This window comes from Pan paniscus, chromosome 3, assembly GCF_029289425.2.
Source record: "Pan paniscus chromosome 3, NHGRI_mPanPan1-v2.0_pri, whole genome shotgun sequence".
In the NCBI taxonomy this organism is placed as follows: domain Eukaryota; kingdom Metazoa; phylum Chordata; class Mammalia; order Primates; family Hominidae; genus Pan; species Pan paniscus.
Window position 1 is genome coordinate 97,092,668 of NC_073252.2, and position 25,318 is coordinate 97,117,985.

General features: G+C 36.0%; 1 protein-coding gene across 2 annotated transcripts in view; it reads left to right on the plus strand.

Moving 5' to 3' along the window:
- The window catches only part of METAP1 (methionyl aminopeptidase 1), a 67,454-nt gene that overhangs the window by 32,041 nt on the left and 10,095 nt on the right, over nucleotides 1–25,318 (plus strand). Inside the window, exons 2-9 of one of the 2 annotated variants that reach the window (XM_034958939.2) lie at nucleotides 1,481–1,532; nucleotides 6,827–6,939; nucleotides 7,997–8,057; nucleotides 11,973–12,064; nucleotides 13,633–13,716; nucleotides 15,836–15,974; nucleotides 17,769–17,900; nucleotides 21,331–21,474. In XM_034958939.2, coding sequence (XP_034814830.1) covers nucleotides 1,481–1,532; nucleotides 6,827–6,939; nucleotides 7,997–8,057; nucleotides 11,973–12,064; nucleotides 13,633–13,716; nucleotides 15,836–15,974; nucleotides 17,769–17,900; nucleotides 21,331–21,474 — 817 coding nt within the window. The remainder of the gene's footprint in view (nucleotides 1–1,480; nucleotides 1,533–6,826; nucleotides 6,940–7,996; nucleotides 8,058–11,972; nucleotides 12,065–13,632; nucleotides 13,717–15,835; nucleotides 15,975–17,768; nucleotides 17,901–21,330; nucleotides 21,475–25,318) is intronic. The other variant, XM_034958940.3, reaches the window with a different exon arrangement.

A 25,318-nucleotide genomic window follows, 5' to 3' on the forward strand; every position in this document is an offset into this window, starting at 1 on the left:
AACTCAGTGGGCTTCAAGGACAAGTGGCCTGGGACAGTCTTTTAGGCCTGCAGAACAGACATGGTTTGTGAAAAGTCCTTCCAGGTGTGTTGACAGACTTTAGTCTTTCTTCCTGCGGTATGAGTTCAGTTAATGAAAACTCAGGGAAGGGACAAGAGGTCAACCCCCCCGCCTTTGTCATATAACCTCACATATTTATATTTACACATTCCTTGGGTTCTGAGGAATAGGAAGTGGACATCTTTGAAGTGCCATTATTCTGCTTACCAGACTAACCCAACCTCCCCAAAAGACTGAGCTCAGTTTTAGCTTCAAAACTGAAAAATCTCTAATCCTGTAGATACCTTTTTATACATTTGGAATCTGTTTAGGTTGTAGGTTGTAGAGATAGGGATGACCTGGATTTTCTTTGCTTAACTGTTGCGGGCTGTGGAGGCTACAGAAAGAGTAAAGAGAAAGTAGTGAAGATTCTAGCTGAGGTTGGAGAAACTGATCTTTCAGAGTCCCTTGGGGAAACCTTTACAGAAGGCAGCTTTAGTGTAATATGATTTGGTTAACTACGTAGTCCTAGGGATTTTTTTTTCCTGTGCTTTTTTTTCCCTTAACTTTCTTCTTGTCCGTGTCTTACTAGTTTTATGTCTACAAAGATAACACATTTGTAAGACTTTGTGAATTCTCTTAGCATTTTTAATAATTTATTTGAGTAACTTTGAACTCTTTGAAGGAGAGGCCATCAGCCTCAAAACATAAATAAAGTCTATGTCTGGTTGAATTATTCTTTTCCTTTATTACTTGAGTTCCTTACTTGAATTCAATTAATTACTTGAATTCATTTTCCCAGTTTTCCACTTCTTACTAGTGTCTGAAATATGTTACATGAACATATTTTCCTAAATGAAAAGTCTTTCTAGTTACTCATTAATTCTGATCATTCAGTCAAGCATTCACTGAAACCCTAGCACATGCCAGGCACTCTGCTTGGCTCTGAGCAATAGTGGTAAACTTTGATACCATCCCTTCCCTCACATAGCTTATGGCCTCAGGGCTGTGTCACATAGTAACTACTTACATGGGTGATTTTAGTGTGTGTAGACTGATTGGGAATCTAACTGCTGTAAATAAAAGAATCTGCAAAAATTTTCTTGCAGTTTTTTCCAGTGTATGATTGGTTAATTGTCTAATGATTCTTTTGAAATACTTCATAATAGTTTGTTGACATAAAATTGAAATATAACTGTGACTATTATATAACATTTAGCCTAATATTCCTTGCTTATTTGAAATAAAGTTTAGGTTGCTTTTTGAAGTGAATATTGAACAGGTGTCATTTCTTAAGCTTTTCCCAAATATTTAATTCGCAAAGTTACAGGTCTTGGTTTTTGCAAATAGTTTACAATAACTCTTGCTTATATACAATATTCCTTAAAATGTTTCTTATTAAGGAAGGCCTGACACTAATTTTCCTTTTTTGTTCTTTTAGGAATGTTTTAAAGGAAGTTGGGCTACTCACAAGTTACTACATAAGAAAGCAAGTAAGTACAATCACAGATTTTTACACCATTTGTCTTAGAAGTGGCATTTGTGCCAGAAAACAAGAATTCTTCTAGTTCTGAAAGTGTATATTTGAATGTTCTGAAAGTATAATCCTGAATACTAGAATTATGACATATTTTAAATTTTTGTGATATGTAAATAAAATATGTCTGGATAATATCTTAATCTTGTATTACATATTTAACATGAAAACATGAGATAGTTGTTAGTATAGATGGATCTTGCTTGAGCCATACCTGATGATGCTGTCATCTTTTGACACACTGTTATGTTGCTGGAATTGTTTGCATATTGTAGTCAGGGGTTATGTGAGTGATTTGGCTTCATTTAACCAGATCCCTTTTGGTTTCTTTTAGTTTCAATTTGTATTGCTTTTTCTACTCAAAACTATATTACTTTGTTTTTTGGTGTTTTAATGTTATTACCTGCAGTCTTATGTTTAATTTTCTTTTTTGAAGTTTTTTGTGTGACACTACAAAGTAAAACTATTAGCTGCTCCATAGCTATTACTGTCAGCCACACTGATGTAGCTGAGATTCACATTGCCTTTTTTGCTCCAGCTAATTTATCCTGTAAATTCATGTCATTAGCGTGGCTGGTCTAAGACAACCTGTCACAGTTGCCTGAAAGTTGACAAGGGCTTTCTGTTCTATATAGCATTGCCATCCTGATGGATCAAAGCTTGATTTAATTTGAAGTGGGAAATAACATGGCTATTTATTTACATGGTTCTTGGTATAAGGTTTCTGTTTCTACATACCTGATCTTGGTGTCTTATATTCATCTACTTGTGTATTTTTTTTTTAGGAGTTAGCTGATTTAATGAAGTTTGAATGTAGTGTGTTTTTACCAAAACAAATCTAATTGAGGTCAGCCAAACCACCATTTGAAGGAACAGGGAAATACAAATTTTAAAAAGACAAATTTTCTGTAGTTGTATAAAGCGACATCTACATTTAATGGACATGCTAGGCTGTTGTGGGAGAAATGTGGTTAGAGATGAGGAAAAATGATGTGACTCAGTGTAAGTTTATCAACGCATAAAAGACAGGACGTTGATTTGTTACCTCTGTCAAAATTTAGAGATGGATTTAAATAATCTCACTTAACTATATTCATTCATGCATTACATACATCCTGTATTTCTAATGTGTTAGGTATTTTGCAGAGCTCTTTGAGCCAGTTACTAGCATTTTATACCCAGGAAGTTAAAAGCATTGGTAAGTAATAAAGGGTTGAGGTTAAACAATATGTTAGTAAAAAAGCTTAAAATCGGCCTCTCCCTCAGATTTGCTAACTCATTGATGTGTGCCTGTTTCTTCAATACTGGATATTTAGGGGCAGGGCTATTTCCTTTTGACTTACACTACAAGGGAATAAACAGCAAGTGTTCCCTATGTAAAAAGAAGGTGATTATTACAACACTGGATTTAGGCTATTTGCATTTTTACTTATACCTCTAGTGTTTAGTATGGTGCCATCTTGTAGCTGTTGCTCTGTTGGATCTTTTGGGATAACTTTTTTCAGTGGATGAGCCTGCTGTTCTTAATCCCTTTGGCTGTGGTGGATAGAGATCATCCTCAGGTGGCCAGCTCTGTATCTTTCATACCCTAGTAAGTTGACCACAGTAAATTTTGAGTGACAGTCCTAGAGGGAGGGAATGGTGTGGGGAAGGGTGATCTCCAGAGACAAGAAGAGTATTAGGAAAAGCATTGGGGAAACAGAATGTTGCACTAGGAAGGAACCAATGCATCTTTAAAGTTAGCACTTCAGTCCAAGAAGTGATAGTGAGATAACACATAGCAAGCATTTCTTGTCATGGAGATGATATAGTTAGGTTTTTTTTTTTTTAAGTATAGTGTCTACTGATCTCTGATTAATATTCATATGGAATATTGATCTGTAATTTGCTTTTAATATATTTGACTGGTTTTGGTATTGGAGCAATTCTGGACTCTTAAAATAAAATGGGATATATTTCCCACTTCTATTTTCTAGAAGAGATTATGTAGAATTGATACTATTTCTTCTTAAATGTTTGATAGAATTCACCACTGAAACATCTGGATCTGGAGTTTGCTTAATCATAGAAGCTTAATTTTCTTATGCAAGCCTTAGGAAATTTTCAAGTGAGTTAAATAAATGACTCAAAGGTAGATTTTTTTTTTTACTTGTCATATAGTAAAGAAGACCATTCAGATGGTAAAGTCCTTAATTAAAAGCACTTAATGCTGATTCTTGGGTGCATGTTTTTTATACTGTGTCTTCTGTCACAGTGTACCTTAAGCAGCATTTACTTTTAGTATTATCTGTAGAAGTTGTAGCATTTCACATCTCAAGACTGTATTGTTGTACACTTTTTAATGTATCGCTGACATATTCAGTGTGTTTGTTTCTCATTTTCCTGAAGTAAAGGTGGAATAATTTGACAAGTATCTTGAATAGCCAAAATTAAGGTATAAAAGCCGCATTTAATAAAAGAACTCTAAGTAATACTTTTTCTTCCACTCCCCTACCCATTCACACTAGTGTGCCTGATTTTTGGATTACAGAGAGAAGGTGTTATGTAATGTCTTAAACTGGCTCCACCAAACTTTGTGACCATGGGCTACTCTAAGTCTCACCTCCAAGATGCTGGAATCATAGGTTTGTGTGAGGATTAAATAAAGAAATCCATGAGAAGTGCTTAGCATGTGTACCATGCATAGTAAGTACTCAAAAACTAATAATCATCTCTGGAAGACTTGAGTCAGAATTTTGATCAGAAAATCCTGTCCCATGCAAAGCTTAGACATCTGTAGTTATTTTGTGTCAGCTGACCAGAGGAAGCAGCCTGCATACAACTTTTTAAAGAATAAAGCCTGACTGTGATGAACTTTGGGCCAGACCTTGCATGTATCACGTACTTATGACACTACCTGCATTTTACCTGGGACTGTTGCATTGTGATGTTTGGAAGACAGCTTACAAATGTTTATTTATACTGCCCTGTTGTTGTACAGTCTTTTCAAAAAGACTAGTTATTATGCAGTTGTGCTACCATCATCAGCTCAATTCAGATTTGTTAATGGTCTGTTAATGTGGTTAGCACCTAAGGCTCAGATCAAATTGATCCTAAAATGTAAACGAATTTTCTTTTCAAGTGTGAATTTTCCGTTAAGTAAATTGTACCTAGAGATGAGAGGAGAACTTGCCATATTCAACTTTAGTTGTCTTGGTAGTTTTGGGTTATATTATTTGTTTGCTTTACATTCGTTTTTTTTTGTTTTGTTTTGTTTTGTTTTTTTTTGAGACAGGGTGTTCCTCTGTTGCCCAGGCTGGAGTGCAGTGGTGCAATCATGGCTCACTGCAGCCTTAACCTCCTGGGCTCGAGCAATCCTTCTATTTCACCTCAGCCTTCCGAGTAGTTGGGATTACAGGTGTGCACCACCATGTCCAGCTAAGTGTCGTCTTTTTTGTGGAGACGGGTTTTTCCATGTTGTCCAAGCTGGTCTTGAACTTCTGAGCTCAAGCAGTCCACCTGCCTTGGCCTCCCAAGTGCTGGTATTACAGGCGTGACCTGCTGTGCCTGTACCTAAATTCTCTTTTGAATATAGACTGTGGAAGGGTAAAATCCAGAGCAACAGGAAGCTTTAAAAGATTTTTACACCCTCACCTTCTCCTGTTCCCCTCCCCAGAAGTATGCTAGTGCAAAAAGCCTGCGTCTTGATTGCTTTTCTCTCCTAGGTTTTGGGAGAAAGTTATTCTTGAGGTTCATGTTTCAGACAAAATCACTTGATGCACTTCATAGCTGAAGCAGGCTCAGTTGGCCCCCATTTTGAACTGTTTTCTGTCATGTTTGACCCAACTAGCAGTGAATGAAGTTTGTTTTTGTCCTGTGATGAGAAAGTTTTCCTATTGATATTAACATTCACAGTGGCTTTCTTGAATTCCAGAGGGAGAAAGATATTTTAAAATTCAATAGCATGGTATCTTTCTATTCCTTTATATGTGATAGTATAAATATATTCTCTTCCAAAGTAATATGAATGGATTTTCTATATTTTTGCATTCTTGTCAGTTGTACCTTAAGGGCCTTTCCAGAGTTAGCCACATGCTCTTTAAGAGTACTGGACGGGGGCTGGCATTCTTGTGTCACAGCTCTTGTGAACCACACAGTCTCTGTTTCCTCATATGTACAATAAAGAAACAACACTATATTGTCTTTAAGATCCTCTCTAAGTTTAACATTTTATGATTCCATCTAGTTTCCTTCATTTTGTATTTTAAATAGATTGTTTAAGAGGGGAGTTTTTTTTTTTTTTTTTCCGGACAGTTCTAAAATCAAGTTTGAAGTTTGACTTTTAAAACCTATGGTAGAATGACAATAATCAGGAAAAGGTCTGAGTGCACTGGGAGATGTTTAGGCCAATACTTGGTCTACGAGGGACTTGTATTCCTGCTATTTAAAGTCTTATTTTACTATGTGGATAAGAGTTTTATTTTACTATGTGAATAAGAGGTGCAGCCAGTATGTTGACATCACAGGCACCAAAGAGTGTCTTCTGTGTGAGTAGAATTCTTGCGTATATTTCAGTCAGCACACATAGATTAATAACTGACACGCTTGTGTGTATGGATATGATTCTTAATTTTTCTGCTGAACTTTAAACAGACCATTCCCTCCCTTGTCTTTGCCTTTTTCCTGCCTCTTTCCTTTACCCCTTTCTGAAAAGAGGCAAATGATGATCATAAAGTTTTCAAAGCAATTTGAAATATTGACTTGAAAGCAATTGATCAGCTTTGTGAGAAATAATTATTTTTGATTTTGAATTTGCTTTGGGATTACTTGGAATCTGTTCTTTTAGTAAGAACATAATTCATTTGTAACATCTGACCTCAGTTGGGTAGGTTTTACTAGGGCTTATGTTTCATATTTTAAAATGGGCTTTCTATAAATTGATGTGGTCAGAATACATTTAGAAAAGCTGTCTATGAGCTGTTCTTGTTCGATATTATGTAAAAACTTAGTATATGTTTACATGGAGTTTTTTCTTCCAAGACCTTTAGATCTTCAAAAAGGAGTTATAAGGGTTTTGAATATAGCAGTAAAGCAGTTGCTTTGGTGATTTAGGTTAAGGTAAAAGTTTGGTGGATTTTTGTGCCTGGACTTGTTGGCTTGGTTTTAAACAAGAGATATTCAAAGTATGCTGCTGCTCATTAGCTTGACCACTGAAACATTCCTTTCCCTCCTTCTCCTCCTTCCTCTCACATCTATTCCTCCGTCTCCCAGAAGATGAAAAGGCGAAGCGAGAAGTGTCTTCCTGGACTGTGGAAGGTGATATTAATACTGACCCATGGGCAGGTTATCGATATACTGGTAAACTCAGACCACATTATCCACTGGTGAGTAAATAAGGTAATAAAAACAACATTCCAATTTTGAATTTTCCAAAAATGATACTCATAATTTGTTTTCCGGTAGTGAATCATATAATCAGGATTGTGTTTACAAAGGAACTCGCATTTTAGCTCTTGAGCTCTTATGGTGCATCATTTGGGAGCTGGTAGTTTGGCAATCATGGAAGAAGTGGGAAAAATTTTAGATGAAAGAACTAAAACTTTTAAAAAGAAGTGTAGGGTAAGGTAGAATAGATATTTTGTTGCTGGCATGATGGTAGTGTGTACAGTCGTCCCTCGATATCCATGGATGATTGGTTCCAGGACATCCTCACTCCCCATATAGTTACCAAAATCCACTGACGCTCAAGTCCCTTAAAGTCAACCTTCCGTATCACAGATTGTGCGTCAACAGATGCAGAACCAGGAGATATGGAGGACTGACTGTATTACGCTTTTCTAAAATTATTTTATTATGATATATTTCTCCCTTAATTTAGATATGGCTTTTCTGCCACTCTTTTGCCTTCCTCTATTCTTGGCAGATAGGACTTGGAGTCTTAATGTAAGAATTCATTCAAGTTGAAATCTGTTTGTCACCCTTAAATATTTAAATTCTCTTTACTGATGATTTTCTTTTTATAAAAGGAATACATCTTTAATCTTTAAAATTTGGAAAAATAGGAAAAGCATAACAAAATCTCCTTAATTCTGCCTCCCAGAGATAATGACTAGGAACATGTTGGTATATATTTACTTTGAGACATCATTTTATTGTTGTTAGCTTGCCAATTTGTTTGGAATAACATGGGTGTCTTGTTATTAGTCTCTGTCTAATCTTAAATCCTTAATGGCCTTGGCCACTTTCCCCCTTTCTAAATACCCTGCAAAAGGGGTGGCATTACCACTAGGAAAAGTAAAGCATAATCTTAATGAAATATATATCTGTTATAATATTTAAGATGCCATTTAAAACTTCTAAAAACTTTTGAATGGACTTTTTTCTCCCCTCGTTTTATTTATTTTTTGTTGGTAAATCAGTTTTAACTAACTTTGTTTTTAGATGCCAACAAGGCCAGTGCCAAGTTATATTCAAAGACCAGATTATGCTGATCATCCCTTAGGTAAGCTCTGCTATGTTGATTCTTCATTTTTCAATTTGTGGGCTTGATGACTACTGCAAAGGGAAGGAATGCTTTTCTTGTAGAAATTTTTCAGTGCTGGACTTCTAATAAATGTGTTTTCAAGCAGCATTAGAACATTGAAGAGAATTAAAGATTCTTGCCCCCATTAGAAATCTACCTACCTCTGAAAACACTATGTAGCTGTTAAAGACTATATTTAAAATAATACTGTATTTTATGTTGTTATAACAACTTCTAGACTTACTATAAAACAGTTTTTAATTTTAATATTCCCTCCTATCTAAATTAAACAATATCTATTTAGGTAAAGGCAGATGGTAGAGGCCTGAGTGAATGCATAACTAAAGACTTTGGACTGTAACATTAACAGAAGTAGTAATGGTGGTGATAGTGTTAGTAATGATGAGGATGATATGATGATGATGGTTCTCTAATAATAACTGGTATTTATTTTTGCTTAACTATGTGTCAGGCACTGTGCTAAGTTCTTTGCACGTGTTACTCCATTTAACACTTTCAACACTGCTGAGGTAGGTTCTGTTGTCTTCTCCATTTTTATAGATAATGATACTGAGACACCCAGCGAAGATAGGTAATTTGCAACACAGGTCAGTGGAACAATCTCTGACCTTAGGGCCTGTACACATAATTAATTTAGACTTTGTGAAATTACTGATTTTGCATGTCAAAGAAGGTCGACTCTCAGCAATTTTGTGTGGTTTTATCTAGCAAGCTAAGCTATCCTTGCTTTGTTCTCTAAGAAGTGGGGAACTGTATTACATAACATTCTTATGAATATCATTTTAAAATTTTAGTTAAACCCTACTATTTCAGAAAAATTTAAGGGAAAGATAGTCTAAATGATAGCCTACTGTTGAGGATGTATAATTTCATTATTTTTCTATTTAATCTTAAATGTAGTATTAGCTTGTATTTTAGAAAAACAAGCATAGACAAGGTAAATTCTAACAAATATTATGCAGTGAAAGTAAGTTCTAGTCCTTAGAGGTAACTGCTATTCACCTTTATGTACACAACTTTTCAGAACTATTCTATATATGTAAACACATTAGGACCCCGTCTCTGCCATCTATACACAAATGGAAAAAACTATATTTACCTTTTCACCTTGCAGTATTCGCTTAATATGTCTTACAAATGTGTCTTATAAAGCCACCTCCTTTTTAGTGAATGAAGTATTCGGTTATGTGGATGTATCATATTTCTTAAGCCATGCTTTTACTACTGAGTGTTTAGATCATTTCGAGGTTTTTGCTTATTGTAATTTGACTGCAAATTTGTTGCAATTTGACTGTAGTAACTACTCTTATATCTTTGTCCATGTGTCAAAGTATTTCTGTAGGTTGATAGTCTAAAATAGGTGGATCAAAGGATATATACATTTTTGATTTTGAGAGATATTACAAATTTCAGAGATTTTTCCAGTTCCATTAAAAATACATGGATGTCTCTTTTCTGCTATATTTTTCGCAGCATAGTGTGTTACAAAGCTTTATGATCTTTGCTAATCTGAAAGATGAAAAATGTTATTTTGCTATTATTTTAATCTGCATTTTAAAATTATGAGTAAGGTTGAGCATCTTTTCATATATTAAAGTCATTTATATTTTCTTCCCTTTTGAAATGTTTATTCATATCCTTAGCCTTTTTTTCCGTTAGAGTACTAGTTTTTTCCATATTGATTTATAAATGTTCTTAGTATATTAACGAAAATAACCTTTTGATGTATGTTTTTAAAACTGTTTTTTACCAATTGACCGTTTATGTTTTGTCATTACATTTATTACAGATTTTGAGTATCCTAACATAGTAAAATTTATCAGTGTTTTATTTTACAGTGTGTATGGCTCTATGACCTAGAAAGACGTTTTTGGTGCAGAAGTTATAAAAAAAATTCCTATGTTTTCTTCCAGCATTTTTATGGTTTCAGTCTTTTTTATGTATGATAAAAATCATTTATATATCTGAAACTTACTTGGCATAAGGAGTTAAATAGGGATGCAACTTAATTTTTTTTCTCAGAAGGATACCTGGTTATTATATCACCAGTTATTTAAAAAATCAGCCTTTCCTTATTGATTTGAAGTGCAACCTATATTGTTGTATTACGTTCTCACATGTCTTTAGGTCTATTTCTGGATTCTATTCTGTTTTATTTACCCATTTGTCTAATCAAGTACCACTGCCAAACTTTTAATTATCATAGCTATATAATGTTTAATATTTGGTAGGCCTTGTTGCCCCTACCTTTCCTCTTTTTCAGAATTTTCCTGGCTATTCTTGCATGTTTGTTTTTCCATGTGAAATTTAGAATCAGCTTTGTCTGGTTCTCAAAATTATCCTGTTGACATTTTTTTATTGGGATAGTATTAAATTTATAGATTAATTTTGGAAGAATTGACATCTTTACAATATTGAGTCTTCCTGTCCAGGAACAGGGTATGTTTTTAAAATTTTATTTGACTCCTTTTATGTCTTTCAGTGGTGTTTTCAGATTTTCTTCATGTAGGGATTTTATTGTTAAATTTATTCCTGGGTACTTCATCTTTTTAGTTGTTTTTGTACATAATAGCTTCTGTATTTTTTAGCTGATTATTTGTATGTGGGAAAGTTATTGATTTTGATAAATTTATCTTAAACAATATGCCAACTTGCTGAATTTGTATTTCTGGTCATTTACCAGGTGATTCTTCTGTTCTAGAGATATATAATCACATCTGAAATTGATAAGAATTTTGTCCTTTCCTTTCTAGTTTTATATGTTTTATTTCTTTCTCTTGTTTAATTGCATCTGCTAGTATTGCCAGGACAGTGTTAAATAATAGTGCCGATAGTGGGCATTCTGTAATGTTGGTTCTCAGTTTGAGATTTATATTTATCATGTCAAGGTGGTAGCTGGCCATGTTATCAGAATTAACTTTCCTTCTAGATGATTATTTACTTTTACTTTATTTATGAATGATGAATTGGATTAATAGATTTGTCAGTATTGAACTATCCTTGCCTTCTGGTATGAATCTCACTTGCATCCTGATGTATTAGGTTTTTTTGGATTCTGTTTGTTAATATTTTTATTTGGAATTTTTCCATTAGTACTTGTAAATAAGATTAGTTGACATTATTTTTGTTAGATTTTGAGTTAATTGCTATCCTGGCTTTATTACTTTTCATGTATGTAAAACTTGAAGCTAACAAATTTTATTAGTGAAGATTTTTAGGGCAATATTTTTAAAACTTTTTTGACTATGACTCAGAAATGGCTTTTATAACGTGATCTTTGTATGTGTATATAAATAACAAAGATTTCATGGCAGCACTTATTCCTACTCCGTATAATACGAGTATAATACTTTGTTATGCCATTTTAATATTTTCTGTCCCATTTATTTACTTTTAAAAAATGTTAAGTGTAGCCTAATAAAAGGTCACAAACTGGAGATTGAAAAACACTTAACTTTGGTTCCTGTTTCAGAAAATAGTGTAGTTAATTCATCAGTTGTTGATGTATAATTGCTTCATGAGATGATTATGAAAGTAATTTGTAAATTCTATGGTACTTTTCAAATGTATATCATTTACTGGGTCTGATTATCACACTGCCTGGCATATAATAAGTACTCTATAAGTATTGGCTGATTTCTAATAGGTCTGAAAATTTATCCTTTAGAATTTTTTCTTCAGTTGGTTTAGCAAGTTTCCCTTTGATGTTGAAAATGTTTTTTTAAAAAATCTGACCTAGACCAACCCAAATCATGAATTACTGTTGTGTGAAACAGTGAGACTACTGTTTTTATGCCACAGGTTTATAGTTATGCAAATAAATACTACATCTTTGCATTCATTTTGGTTTTACTTACCGAATTTTCATTCCAGGAATGTCTGAATCTGAACAGGCTCTTAAAGGTACTTCTCAGATTAAATTACTCTCATCTGAAGATATAGAAGGGATGCGACTTGTATGTAGGGTAAGAGTGATTTTTTCTCCATGGGGTAGGAAATGTTTAAGCAGTACTTAGACATGAAGTCAGTGGTTTGCTGATTTATAAAGATAGCAAATGTTATATTGTTAGACTGACTAGCCATGCTTTTTTTTTTTTTTAACTTTTTTTTGAGACGGAGTTTCACTCTGTCGCCCAGGCTGGAGTGCAGTGGCGTGATCTCTGCTCACTGCAACCTCCACCTTCTGTTTTCAAGCAATTCTCCTGCCTCAGCCTCCCGAGTAGCTGGGATTACAGGTGCCCGCCACCACACCTGGCTAATTTTTGTATTTTTAGTAGAGATGGGGTTTCACCATGTTGCCCAGGCTGGTCTCGAACTCCTGACCTCGTGATCTGCCCACCTTGGCCTCCCAAAATGCTGGGATTACAGGCGTGAGCCACCACACCTGGCCTTTTTTTGTATTTTTAGTAGATACAGGGTTTCACCATGTTGGCCAGGCTGGTCTCTAACTCCTGACGTAAGGTGATCTGCCCGCCTCGGCCTCCCACAGTGCTGGGATTACAGGCGTGAGCCATTGTGCCCGGTTTAGCCATGCTTTTCATTAAACTATTGTTAGTATATAATTTTAGTCAACAGTTTTCTTCTTAAAAGCCTATTTCAGAATTAATCTGGTGGATAGTCTATATTTAGATGACAATCCTTTTCATTTATTTAATGATATTTAAAAACATTTTGTCATTTTATTTTCACAAGTCATTATAACATAGGACAGAGTTTAAGGCTCAGAGGGTTATGCTGTAGGCCTTTTTGTGAAATACCTATGATGAGTGGTAGTAGTGGTTGGTACTCATCAGGTGAAATCACATATTTATTCTGAAGGAAAATATAATACATTGATATTATTCATTTAAGTAAGATTCTTAAGGTTTCTATTCAGTGCTTTAAAAGTGATTTGATTCTAATTTTGTTTGATATCCTGGAGAACTTTCTCTTCCTATGACTTGCTGTGATTCTTTGAGGAATTCATTCATCTATTTTTTTTTTTTTTTTTTTGAGACAGGGTCTTGCTATCACTCAGGCTAGAGTACAGTGGCACAATCATAGATCATATAGATCATAGCTCATAGCTTACTGTAACTCCAAACTCCTGGGCTCAAGCTATCCTTCCACCTCAGCCTCCTGAGTAGCTGGGATCACAGGCATGTGCCACTACACCTGACTACTTTTTTTTTTTTTTTAAGAGACAGGATCTCACTATGTTGCCCAGGCTCATCTGTTCTTTTTTCTTTTCCTCTACTTTTCCCCATTATAGAAATGAGAGAAGACTACCTCTATCAGTTGATGATAGTTTAGATTTCTTAGGATGTATATTTTCACATAGAAATCAGCCAACCTTACTGCTGCTTGCTTGTTAACCCAATTTTTATATAAAATTAATGTTTGTTTTTATGTATTTACATATATTTATATATTTTCTATAAAATTATTCAAGGGGAGATTCATTTTTACCACTCTTCCACAGTCAAACAGTAGAAAGGGTATAGATTTCTGTTTCTGTGTCTTTTTTAATGTATTGAGTGTTCCTTTTTTACAGCTTGCTAGAGAAGTTTTGGATATTGCTGCTGGCATGATTAAACCAGGTGTAACTACTGAAGAAATAGATCACGCTGTACACTTAGTAAGAACTTCACTTTTTTACTTTGAGTAATTTTGTTACATTACTAGATGCTTTGAACTTAAACATTAAGTAGATTTAAGTTCTGAGTGTCTAAGGTAACTTGGGTAAGCTCATTTGAAAGCAAATTTTTGCTTTGTTTCAAATATGGAAAACATTCAACAGTCATTATTCTCATCTTTAAGAATCTATAATATTAAGGTCTGAGGTAAGCTTGAAATATCTTGTTTCTGAAACAAGATATTTGTAATAAGCATTTCAGTTGAGCTTTTATAAAATGATTGATTTTATCTGCTTTAAATAAATCCTGCCACTACAGACATCAAATATTCTGAAATTAAAAAAAGAATATGACTTCTGATGGTAGATTAGTTAAATGTTTCCTCAAGGCAATGAACAGTCCACATAAATATTTGTAGTAAGTATAGGGATTAAAAATAAATAAATAAAGATTGTCTGCCCATCAAAGAGAGACCTTAAGACTTTATTAGATGAGTGTACACATTATATGAATTTTAAAAAAAAGAGTGATAAGTAGTTAATATAACATATGGAAAGCAGATCACACGTGTTCTAGTAAACAAATACACATTATAAAGACCTAGTAAATTTGTATTTTAAAGATGCTTATATGCATTGCTTGTGTGGAAATGATGAAACTGGTCCTCTCTTCTGCTTGGTGATGGTATTGTAAATTGGAAGAACCCTTTTGGAAGGATTTGACAATCTATCTTGAGCTATGAAAATGTTTATAAATTTTTTATTCAGAATCTTATTAATCCTGACTTTTGGGTATTGTTTCATATGTTAGTATAAGACGTATCGTATGCAATAATAGCATTTTGAGTATGCTCTGTGGGCCAGGTACTCAAGTGCTTCTTTTACATTAACTCATTAATCTTACCAACAACCTCTTGAGGGTAGGTACTATTGTAATCTCCATTTTATAGGTAAGGAAACTGAGGAAAAGAGAGGTTAATTAATTAAATTGGTAAAAGTTACACAACTTGTAAGTGATGGAATTGGCATTTTCAATCTAGAAAGTCTAATTCTGTATGCTCTGAACTATTATTTGTAATGCTATGAGAAGTAGAGAAGTATATTCCTAAATGAGGGAAAAGCCACAAATGTAGTTATTGGTTGTAAGATTTTTTTTTTTGTAATTGAGGAAACTTCATATTAATTTAGATTTTCAGTAAGAATGGAATTGCTAGTAAAATCATGGTATATTCTGCATATTCTGCAAATGGTATATTGTGCAACCATTAAAAAATATTAGCCTGAAGACTAGAGCAGGTTGGAAACAGAAATTACGTATACTGTGATTACCACTGTGTAAAAGCATCCAGTAAAGTAAGACTTGTTATGGAGAGCAGACCATGTTTTTCTGTTAAGAGTTCTTTTGTTGTTCCACTGAATGTGGTTATTAAAATATCTGGAAGTACTTTACCATTTCTTAATTATACTAGTAGTCATTTTGGGGGCATAGTGATATAGGCTTGTTTCAACATAAGAATTATAATTACATCAAAAATGCTTGTTAATATTTACTTCAAATATTTTATTTTTACTTTAACATTTTTCATAAGGACTAGTTAATTCTAAAGTAAAATCTTCATATGTGGTAATACTTATATATATATTTGTTATAGAGGTTGAGTATCCCTTATCTGAAATGCTTTGGACCAGAAGTGTTTTGGATTTTGAATTTTTTTGGATTTTGGAATATTTGTATTATACGTAACTGGTTAAGTGTCTGTAATTTCAAATTTGAAATTCTAAATGCTCCAATGGGCATTTCTTTGAGTGTCCTGTTGGTGTTCAGAAAGTTTCAGATTTTGGAGGATTTCAGATTTTTGGATTAGGAATACTTAACCTGTATGTCATTTTACTTTTCCTTTGTGCAGTTACCAGTAAACTGGTTTGTGTATGTGTACCTGACTGGCACAAACCCTGTTGTATATTGTTTAAGATAATATCCACTACTGTTACTAAAATAAAATACTGAGTTCTTCATAGTAGCATGTGTCCAACTTTTTTCACATTTTTCAAATTTAAAAATCTGTAATTTCATACAGATTTTTTCTTTTATATATTCCAAATTATTTTTTCTGTATTATAGGCATGTATTGCAAGAAATTGCTACCCTTCTCCCCTGAATTATTATAATTTCCCAAAGTCTTGTTGTACCTCAGTGAATGAAGTCATTTGCCATGGAATACCAGACAGAAGGCCCTTGCAAGAAGGTGACATTGTTAATGGTAAGAAAAATATGTTACTTTCATCACCACGGGCAAAGAAACAACAAAGCTTGGGGAATCTGACAGTGACTTGTGTTTTCTTGACTTGCTTCCTGTACTTAAACTTTTTCCTTTTTAAAATTCAGTATCACTAACTCTTAAATCTACAGGAAGCTCTCTTAACGGTTTTGTGCATGTTGCTTTTAAGATACTTCCAGTGTGATGTGTTTGGTGCAGGTATTTCTTTAATGCTTATCTCATATGTGACTGGTAAATAGGTCAAAGATGTCAGTGAAATGTGGAGTCTAGTTTTTTTCCCCCAGAAGTTCACTAATGGTTTTGAAGAGACCAGGGCAGGCTTTGTTATAGATACAGGAAAACCCTTCATAATATATGAAGACCTAAAGGAAAGCTGAAAATCTTGCAGAAGTGCCTTACTTGAGTGGAAGTAGCTTTAAAGACCCCTATGTTAAGCTACCTTGGGAAGTTACAAGTATAGAGAGTAGAGGAAGTAGTTTAAAAGACATTAATGAAGGCTTTCCTAGATGGTATTTGTTTTTGTTTTGTGTATTATTTTATTTTTTGGAGACAGGGTCTCACTGTCACCCAGGCTTGAGTGCAGTGGCGCCACCATGGCTCACTGCAGTCTTGACTTCCCTGGCTCAGGTGATCCTCCCACCTCAGAAGTAGATGAGACTGCAGGCTCATTGCTACCATGCCCAGCTCAGTTTTTGTATTTTTTGTAGAGATGGGGTTTTGCCATGTTGCCCAGGCTGGTCTCAAACTCCTGGACTCAAGCATCTGCCCACCTTGGCCTCCCAAAGTCTTGGGATTACAGGCATGAGCCACCGTGCCTGGCTTAGATGGCATTTTAATATTGATGGAATTAGACTCTTTGTTAATAAGATATCTTAAAGGAACTACCTATCAAATGAGGAAGCATGAGCCCAAGTGTTAGAGGCTGCAGATAATTGACTGATTGTGATGCTAGCTGTGAATGATAGCCGAAATTTAACTATGACACTATTTTTATTAGAATTGCTACTGCTTTAGTTAGGGTATCTGTTCATAAAGTTCCATAGGTTTTGAGGCCAACCCTGTTTTTCAAATATAAAGCCTGTTATTTTTATTATATGTAGAATGTGTGAGGTTTTTCAGGAATGTATGTGTTGTGCTAGAACCAAAATATCTATATTGTGATGTTACAGGTTGATTGAAATATGTGGTTTAAAAATACTCAATGTGCTCTCTAGGTATATTATAATGGTATAATAGTATATAATATATAGTATAATAGTAATCTATATTCTTAAACATGGGGACAAAGAGAAGAATGAATATTCACAAATAAGAGAAAAGCAAATGAGTTTTAAAAAAACAGGTGTAGAGCAGTGTAAATTTTTCTGTTATTCCCTAGCAGGAGTAAGGAACTTGTAAAAGATAAGTGAAAATGGTATTTTGTAGCAATGTAGCAAAGTCTTCAATTTAATGTTACTAACTCTGATAATTTATTTTGCATGATTGTGTCCCACATACATTTTTCTTTTGCCACAAGTGATACAATTACTATAAGAGTATAAAAACCCACTATCTGGCTTATGTTACATGGCCATATTCCTGCTCTCCACAGTGAGTTCAGTTACATTACACTCAGGGAGCTTCTGTTGGGCAATAACTATCTATCCATTGGTGTCTAATTTGAGAATGCAGAAGTTGTCTTTTTCATTAAGTTGCTAGATGCTGTCATGTTGGAAAAACACTTGAATTTTGAAATGAAAATAAGTATGGTCTTTATATTTGCACATTCTCTTGCAGTGGATATCACTCTTTATCGCAATGGTTATCATGGGGACCTGAATGAGACATTTTTTGTTGGAGAAGTGGATGATGGAGCACGGAAACTTGTTCAGACCACATATGAGTGCCTGATGCAAGCCATTGATGCAGGTCAGCCTCAGTGTTGAGCACCTATTGGCAGTCCTGTGTGTTGATGGGCCAAGAATGACTGGGCGCTGCAGTTCTGTGCATTCCTTGTACCTTCCAGGTTGCCCCTGTTCTACCTGAGTTAGCTTTGGTTGTTAGCAGTAATGGGTAAAAGGATGATCTGGGAATCTCTTGGTGGTGATAGACCAGATGATTGGTTAGCATCCTTTGTTTCTTCTGTGATTTATCTTCCTTTTCTTTGCCTGATAAATGAAGAGGACTGTGCAGATGGTTTTTTAGTGCAACTTTTATTCTATTTTTAAAATTCTTTCCAGTACATAAATATTATGTTCTCCTCATAAAAAATTAAAAGTGAAGATTATGAGTGAAAAATGTGTGATCCTCCTTTACACTTGCCTCCCCTCTTATCTCTCTCTTCTCTCTAGAGATATCCCATTACCATTTAGGTTTTTTCTCTCTCCTGTGCATTAATGCACACATGTATGTGTATGTGTTAAGTTAAATGGAATCATAATATTTTTAATGTGTAACTGGGCTGTTTTTTCAACTATCATAGAGATCTTTTCAAGTTAGCATATGTACCTACAGACATAGATTTACCTCATTCTTTTAATGGCTATGTATTATATTCTATAGTATTACAATTTGTGTAACTATTCTGTTGGATTTTGGTGCTTTCCAGATTTCTTACTATTGTAGTAATGGGTAGGGGTGTATTTCTGGAGGATTTTTCTCAGGCTGTCTGTCTTTGTACATATGAACAACTTATCGAGGCTTTTTTGTTTAATCAGTATCTTATGGGGATAAGAGAAGGAAAGGGGCTGGGCATGGTGGCTTACTCCTGTAATCCCAGCACCTTGGGAGGCTGAGGTTGGCAGATCACTTGAGGTCAAGAGTTCGAGACCAGCCCAGCCAACATGGTGAAACCCTGTCTCTAATAAAAATACAAAAATTAGCCAGGTGTGGTGGCGGGCGCCCGTAATCCCAGCTACTCGGGAGGCTGAGGCAGGAGAGTTGCTGGAACCTGGGAAGTGGATTGTGCCACCACCGCATTCCAGCTTGGGCAACAGAGCGAGACTCCATTTCAAAAAAAGAAGAAAAAAAAAAAAAAAGAAAGGAAAGTTCTTAACAGCATCTTGTTGGAGTTGTTAACAAACTGTTAATAAATGGGCAAACAGCCTTCTGGTTAAATCCTTACCATATCAACTTTATTACCAGTGTGCTACCTGCAACCCTCCCCAGTCTCTCCAAATCTTGATGTCATCAACAGAATAGTGAACAGGACAGAGTTCTTAGACAAACATACAGTTATCTCTAATAATGTTGATCCAGTATTTTTATTGTTTTTAGTGCGTTCTTTAATGTGTATGGGAGATGAAATTTTTACTCAAGTTGGAGGAATGGAAATGAAGGAATATGATATTTTTGTGTATCAGGTGAAATTTTGAAAACTTATTACTCATTGTTGATTATTTTAAAACATTAATACAGGAGGTGGAATTGAAGAAATTTAATGTTTAGTTTGTCATTTGTGAAAGCTTAAGTTTGAAATAATTTTTAGAGTTTCTGCCAGATAATATAGTCAATATTTCTATTCTTTTTGCTTCTCTGTGAATCAACTGAAGAAACAAAAAAAAAAAAAAAAAGAAAAGAAAAGAAAAAGAAAAAACCAGATAGTTAGAATGCTGTTTTATATGACGTATGACTGGAACTTGCCAATAATTTTCATAACAGTAGCCAGGAAGGAACGAAAGTGGCTTGATCTTTTTTGGAAAGTGCTTTGAATTCCTTTGTATATGTCATTTTTGCCCCTCATTTTGCACCCCCCTTACTCCCCCAGGTAGAGGGTTTGAAAAGCTGTTGAAATTAGGCTTCTTAAGTAGGGTTTCTTAGTCTATGCACTTAGTGGCTTTTGGGCCTGATAATTTTTTGTTGTAGAGGCCTGTTCTATACATATAAGATGTTCCACAAGCATTCCTGGTCTCTACCCAGTAAATGCCAGTTATACCACCACCCTGTGTTTGACAACCAGAAATATTAATATCTCTAGATACTACCCTTGGGGCCGCAGTTGGAGCAGTTTGAAAATTAGGGAAGACTTCCTCTGTCACTCTTTCTATGCAACATGGATTACAATATTGTTCCCCCTCCCACCCCAGGCTGATAGGAAGGCCTGGATAGGAATGAAAGAAAGTAATTATGAAAGTCAGCATGATTTTTCAAAACCAGAAACCTCCTTCCTTCTTTCCCCAAAATCAAGCTGCAAAATACAGTTAAGAGCAAGTAAAACTGTTAATTAAACTGATTCCTTGAGCTATTTACCCTGAAATGGATGGGAAAGATACAATGTATCTGAACCTCAGTCTGGGAATCAGATAGGCTGAGTAGGAGAGTAGAGAGAGTTAAGGATCCCCAGAGCCATCTTGAGGTTCTCTAGGAGTCTGACAGTGCCCAGCTCCTGGGTCTTAGTGTGAGGGAGAACCTTATAGTGATGAGAACCACTTTTTTTGTTTTGTGTTTTATTGAAACACTAGTAAAAGTCATAAAAACTAAACAGAGCAGAAAGTGTATATAGTGAGAAGTATCTTTCCTGTACTGTACCTCTAGGGTTGTCCTGTAGAGGCAGTCATGGAAAGTTTGAGAACTATTTTTATGGGGATAAAGAAGCCCAGGGGAAGTAAGTCTTTTAGAAGTTGTCCAGGCTGAAACTCAGGACAATTCGTTACTTTTTGGACATTCCTTTTACTCCTAGTGCACTTTCTTATCTCTTCTGCTCATATTAATAGAATGGAACACTTGGCCTTAGGGAAGGATGCGAAAGAAGTGTATTTTCCTCTCTATTTTTCTCTGTTGTTAAAGAAAGCAAAAAGGTACCTACTTCCAACCCTTTAGTGCTGCTATGAGTCTTAACGTTTTTGGCATGAAAGGAGGAACTACAGATGCCCTTGGTTTGAATTAGAACTTTACCAATTACTGGCTGTTTGGCCTCTCTGTGCCTCATCTGTAAGTTGAGGCATGGATGCATAAAAGTGTTTCAAAAACTTCCTAGCACAAAGATAGTAATTACTTTTTTTTTTTTTCTTTTTCTATTTTGAGACAAGGTCTCTCTCTTTTGCCCAGGCCAGAGTACAGTGGCAGGAACACTGCAGCCTTGACCTCCTGGGTTCTAGTGATCCTCCTAGCACAGCCTCCCAAATGTAGCTGGGACTATAGGCATGCACCACTATGCGGGACTAATTTTCGTATTTTTTGCAGAGACAGGGCTTTGCCCTGTTGCCCAGGCTGGTCTTGAACTCCTGAGCTCAGGCGATCTTCCTGCCTTGACCTCTCAAAGTGCTGGGATTACAGGCATGAGCCACTGCATCTGGTTGATAGTAATTGCTTAGTACGTATTAGTTATTAGTTTATCATGAATTTTCTTTTTTCCTTTCAGTGAAGCCTGGTGTTCGGTACAGAGAATTGGGAAACATTATCCAGAAGCATGCCCAAGCAAATGGGTTTTCAGTTGTTCGAAGCTATTGTGGGCATGGAATCCACAAGCTTTTTCATACAGCTCCCAATGTACCCCACTATGCTAGTAAGTACTATCCAGAGATTTGGTATAAGCTCACCATTTATTCAACAAATACTTATTCATACATTTAACAGTACCTACTATTTTGTATTCACTAGAGTAATCTCTTAGCTGTAATAGATAGATTCCCAAAATGTGTATTTGCTGAAACACAGTGCAAGTTCGTATCTTACTCACATAATAGTCCAAGGCAGGTGTGTTTGGTCACTGTGGGGGCAGGGCAGTTACTATGTGACACAGGCTGTGTCATCTTCAACCTATGGCTTTCAAAGTCACTTTGGGAGTTGCCCTCCTGGTCAGTAGATAGTGGAGATGTTGGGGGTTGAAGCTTGAAGGGGTATACCTGGGAGTTTTTAACAGTCAGCTGGAATTGGCATAAATCAAATTTATTTTCCATTGGCAGGAATTCAGTCACATGGCTACATCTAAATGCAAGGGAGATGGGAAAACGTAATCTAATTGTGTTATGGAAGAAAAGTAACCTTATTTTGGCAAACAATCAACAGTTTGCCACAGGCCTAGCCATTACTCTTCTGATTCCTTAGGTGAAGTCAGTTCGTCTTGCTTGGTTTGAGTGTTTAATGTATGTCAGATCCTGTAATATTTGTTTATATAAATAGAGGGGAATAAACAAAGTGCCTTTCCTTAGGTTGAGTGCCGTGTCATACAATAACAAAGAAAGTGTAAGATAGATAATATCTTACAGAAACATTTTCTGTAGAGAGAGAAGAACATGTTCAGGAATGAATCTGTTATTTAATGTCAGAAATGAAAGCTGTCCACAGTAAGTGACCTAGGAAGGAACTTAGCACATATATATTGAGCCACTGCTAGATGAACACTTTCATCTCCTTGTGCTTAATTTTTTTCATCTGTACAATAGTAGGGAATGGTACTTACTGTAGAATTGTTATGAGGATTAAGTGAGATGATACATGGAAAGCACTTAGAATTCTGCATGAAAACAGTACATGAAAGCATTTAATGTTAATGTTTACAATGACAGTAATATGCATTATCTCATTTGATCATCACAACTCTATGGATAACTTCTTAGCCCAATTTTTTTAAAGCAACTCTGTGCTTACAGAGGTAATTGGCTTGCTCAAGGTCACACAAACTAGTAATTAAATGCCAGACTAGCATTGATACCTGGGTTCTGTCTTGCTTTCTGGAGTCAGTCTTTTCTCCCATACTTCATGCTGACGAGTAAGGATTGAAGAAATTTGGTGCAGGGGGCGGTGGGAGAACTAAGTTTTGGTTGGGTGGGGAGGAGAAAAAGCCTTCCAGTTGGTGGGTGAACATGGGTGCTTCAAATAGAGAAAAACAGAGAAAATATAAGGTTGGCTGAGTTATATGTTAAGGACTAGCAGCAGGCAGTCCAGGTGTGCCAAATGCCAGACTGAAGGAATTTGACTTGTATGTCGGAATCTTCAGAAATATTTTTGAGCAGAAGAATGGCATAATGAAGCTGATATTTTGAGAAGGCTAATTTGGCAGTGGTGACTAAGATGGATTGCAGGTGGGAGTTCTGAAGATAGTTGGCCTGATGGACAGTTGTTGCTGTAGTGCAGGTGTGAGATGGTAAAATCCTAGACATGGATAGTTGTGAAGAGAAAGTGAAATGAGTGAGCAACCTTTCTAAAGGAGAAGCTGGAGCAGTCATTCAGAGCAGGGGTCCCCAGCCCCTGGGCCGCAGACAGGTACCAATCCATGGCCTGTTAGGAGCTGGGCTGCACAGCATGAGGGGAGCGGCAAGCAAGCGAGCTTTACCACCTGAGCTCCACCTCCTGTCAGATCAGCAGTGGCATTAGATTCTCATAGGAGTTTGAACCCTGTTGTGAACTGTGCACGTGAGGGATCTAGGTTGTGCACTCCGTATGAGAGAATCTAATGCCTGATGATCTGAGGTGGAACAGTTTCATCCTGAATCATCCCCCCAAGGCTCGTACCCTCAAAATCCTCCTGGTCTGTGGAAAAATTCTGTTCTACAAAACCGGTCCCTAGTGCAAAATAGGTTGGGGACTGCTGGTTTAGAGCACAGCATCTAATGTGTGTCAATAAATGGTTATTAGCAGACCACCTAATTCTTTTTATTTAAAATGTGAATCATGCTTGAAATAAAAGCTAGCAACAGAAAATAGGTAACTGACTTCATTCCTTCCTTTTATACCCTGTAATCATCTGAATATGCATTCCCTTTCACAGAATGGAAGTAGCTATTCTAGTTACAGTGGGGTGTGTGTATGTAAGAGTATGTGCAGGGGAGGGAATGAAAACAGTCCCCTTACTTGCAGAAGCAATAAAATTTGAGTTTAGATATGGATTTGAGTGTGAGGGAAAGAGAGAGACTGAAGACAATAGTATTTATGGGAGAAGGGGATTTTGGTCAGTGGTTATAGTGTCAGCAAAATACGTTGCCATTGTTATACAAAAGGTGTCATGTGAATTTCCTGTTAAAGCATTTGATTAGACATAAGAAACAATTATGAAAAGAGGAACAAAGACCCAGGTGTACTTTATTTTATATAGTTTTTTTGAGACAGGATCTCGCTGTGTCACCTAGGCTAAAGTGTAGTGGTGCAGTCACAGCTCACTGGAACCTTGACCTCCGAGAGCTCAAGCAGTCCTCCTACCTCAGCCTCCTGAGTAGCTGGTACTTCAGGTGTGGGCCACCATCCCTGGCTAATTTTTATATTTTTGTAGAGACAGGGTTTCTCCATGTTGCCCAGACTGATATCAAACTCCTGGGCTCAAGCAGTCTGCTCACCTCAGGCTCCCAAGGAGCTGGGGTTACAGGCGTGAGCTACCACACCCAGCCTTATATATTATGTTTATGAAGAGTCACATTTATGTAAAACAAAATATGCTATGATCACTGTAGGGAAGTATTAAACTATTGAGGGATTTTTTTTTTTTTGTATAGCAGAGATATCTTTTGAAATGTAAATCTCTGCTTTAGTTTGTAACTCTATATTCCTAGCCCAAATGAGGGAAGAACCAGGAAATTGTTGTATAACATTCCTCCACTCCTTCTATGTAGGAGAAATCCTTGTTAGGTGAGAGTTTATTTGCTTCTATGTTTCAATCAATGGGTGGGAAGTAATGATGATAATACTCTGCATTTAAACTGTACAGGCATACCTCAGAGGTAACTGTTTGGTTCTAGACCCTTGCAATATAGTGAATATCACAATAAAGCAAGTCATACAGATTTTTTGGTTTCCCAGTGCAGTGCATAAAAAGTTATGTTTATACAGTAGTCTATTGTGTGTGTAGTCTAACAATGCACAACCCTTGATTTAAAAATACTCTATTGCTAAAAAATGCTAACAGTCATCTGAGTTTTCAGTGAGTTGTAATCCTCTTGCTGGTGAAAGGTCTTCTCTTGATGTTGATGGCTACTAACTGATCAGGGTGGTGGTTGCTGAAGGCTGGGGTTTGTATTACATTCTCACATTGTTAGAAATTCCTGGTAGAATTCTTGTTAGAACCTGGGTAATTTATAAAGAAAAGAGGCTTAATTGGCTCACGGTTCTGCAGGCTATACAAGGATGGCAGCATCAGCTTCTGGAGAGGCCTCAGGGAACTTACAATCATGGCGGAAGGCAAAGAGGGAGTGAGTGTCTCACATGGTGGGAGCAGGAGCAAGAGAGAGAGTGCATGGGAGGAGAAACAACCAGATCTCATGACAACTCATTCACTGTGCAGTACCAAGGGAGGTGGTGCTAAACCATTCATGAGAACTCTGCACCCGTGATCCAGTCACTTTCCACCAGGCCTCTCCTCCAACACTGGGAATTACATTTCAACATAAGATTTGGGTAGGAACACAGATCCAAACCAT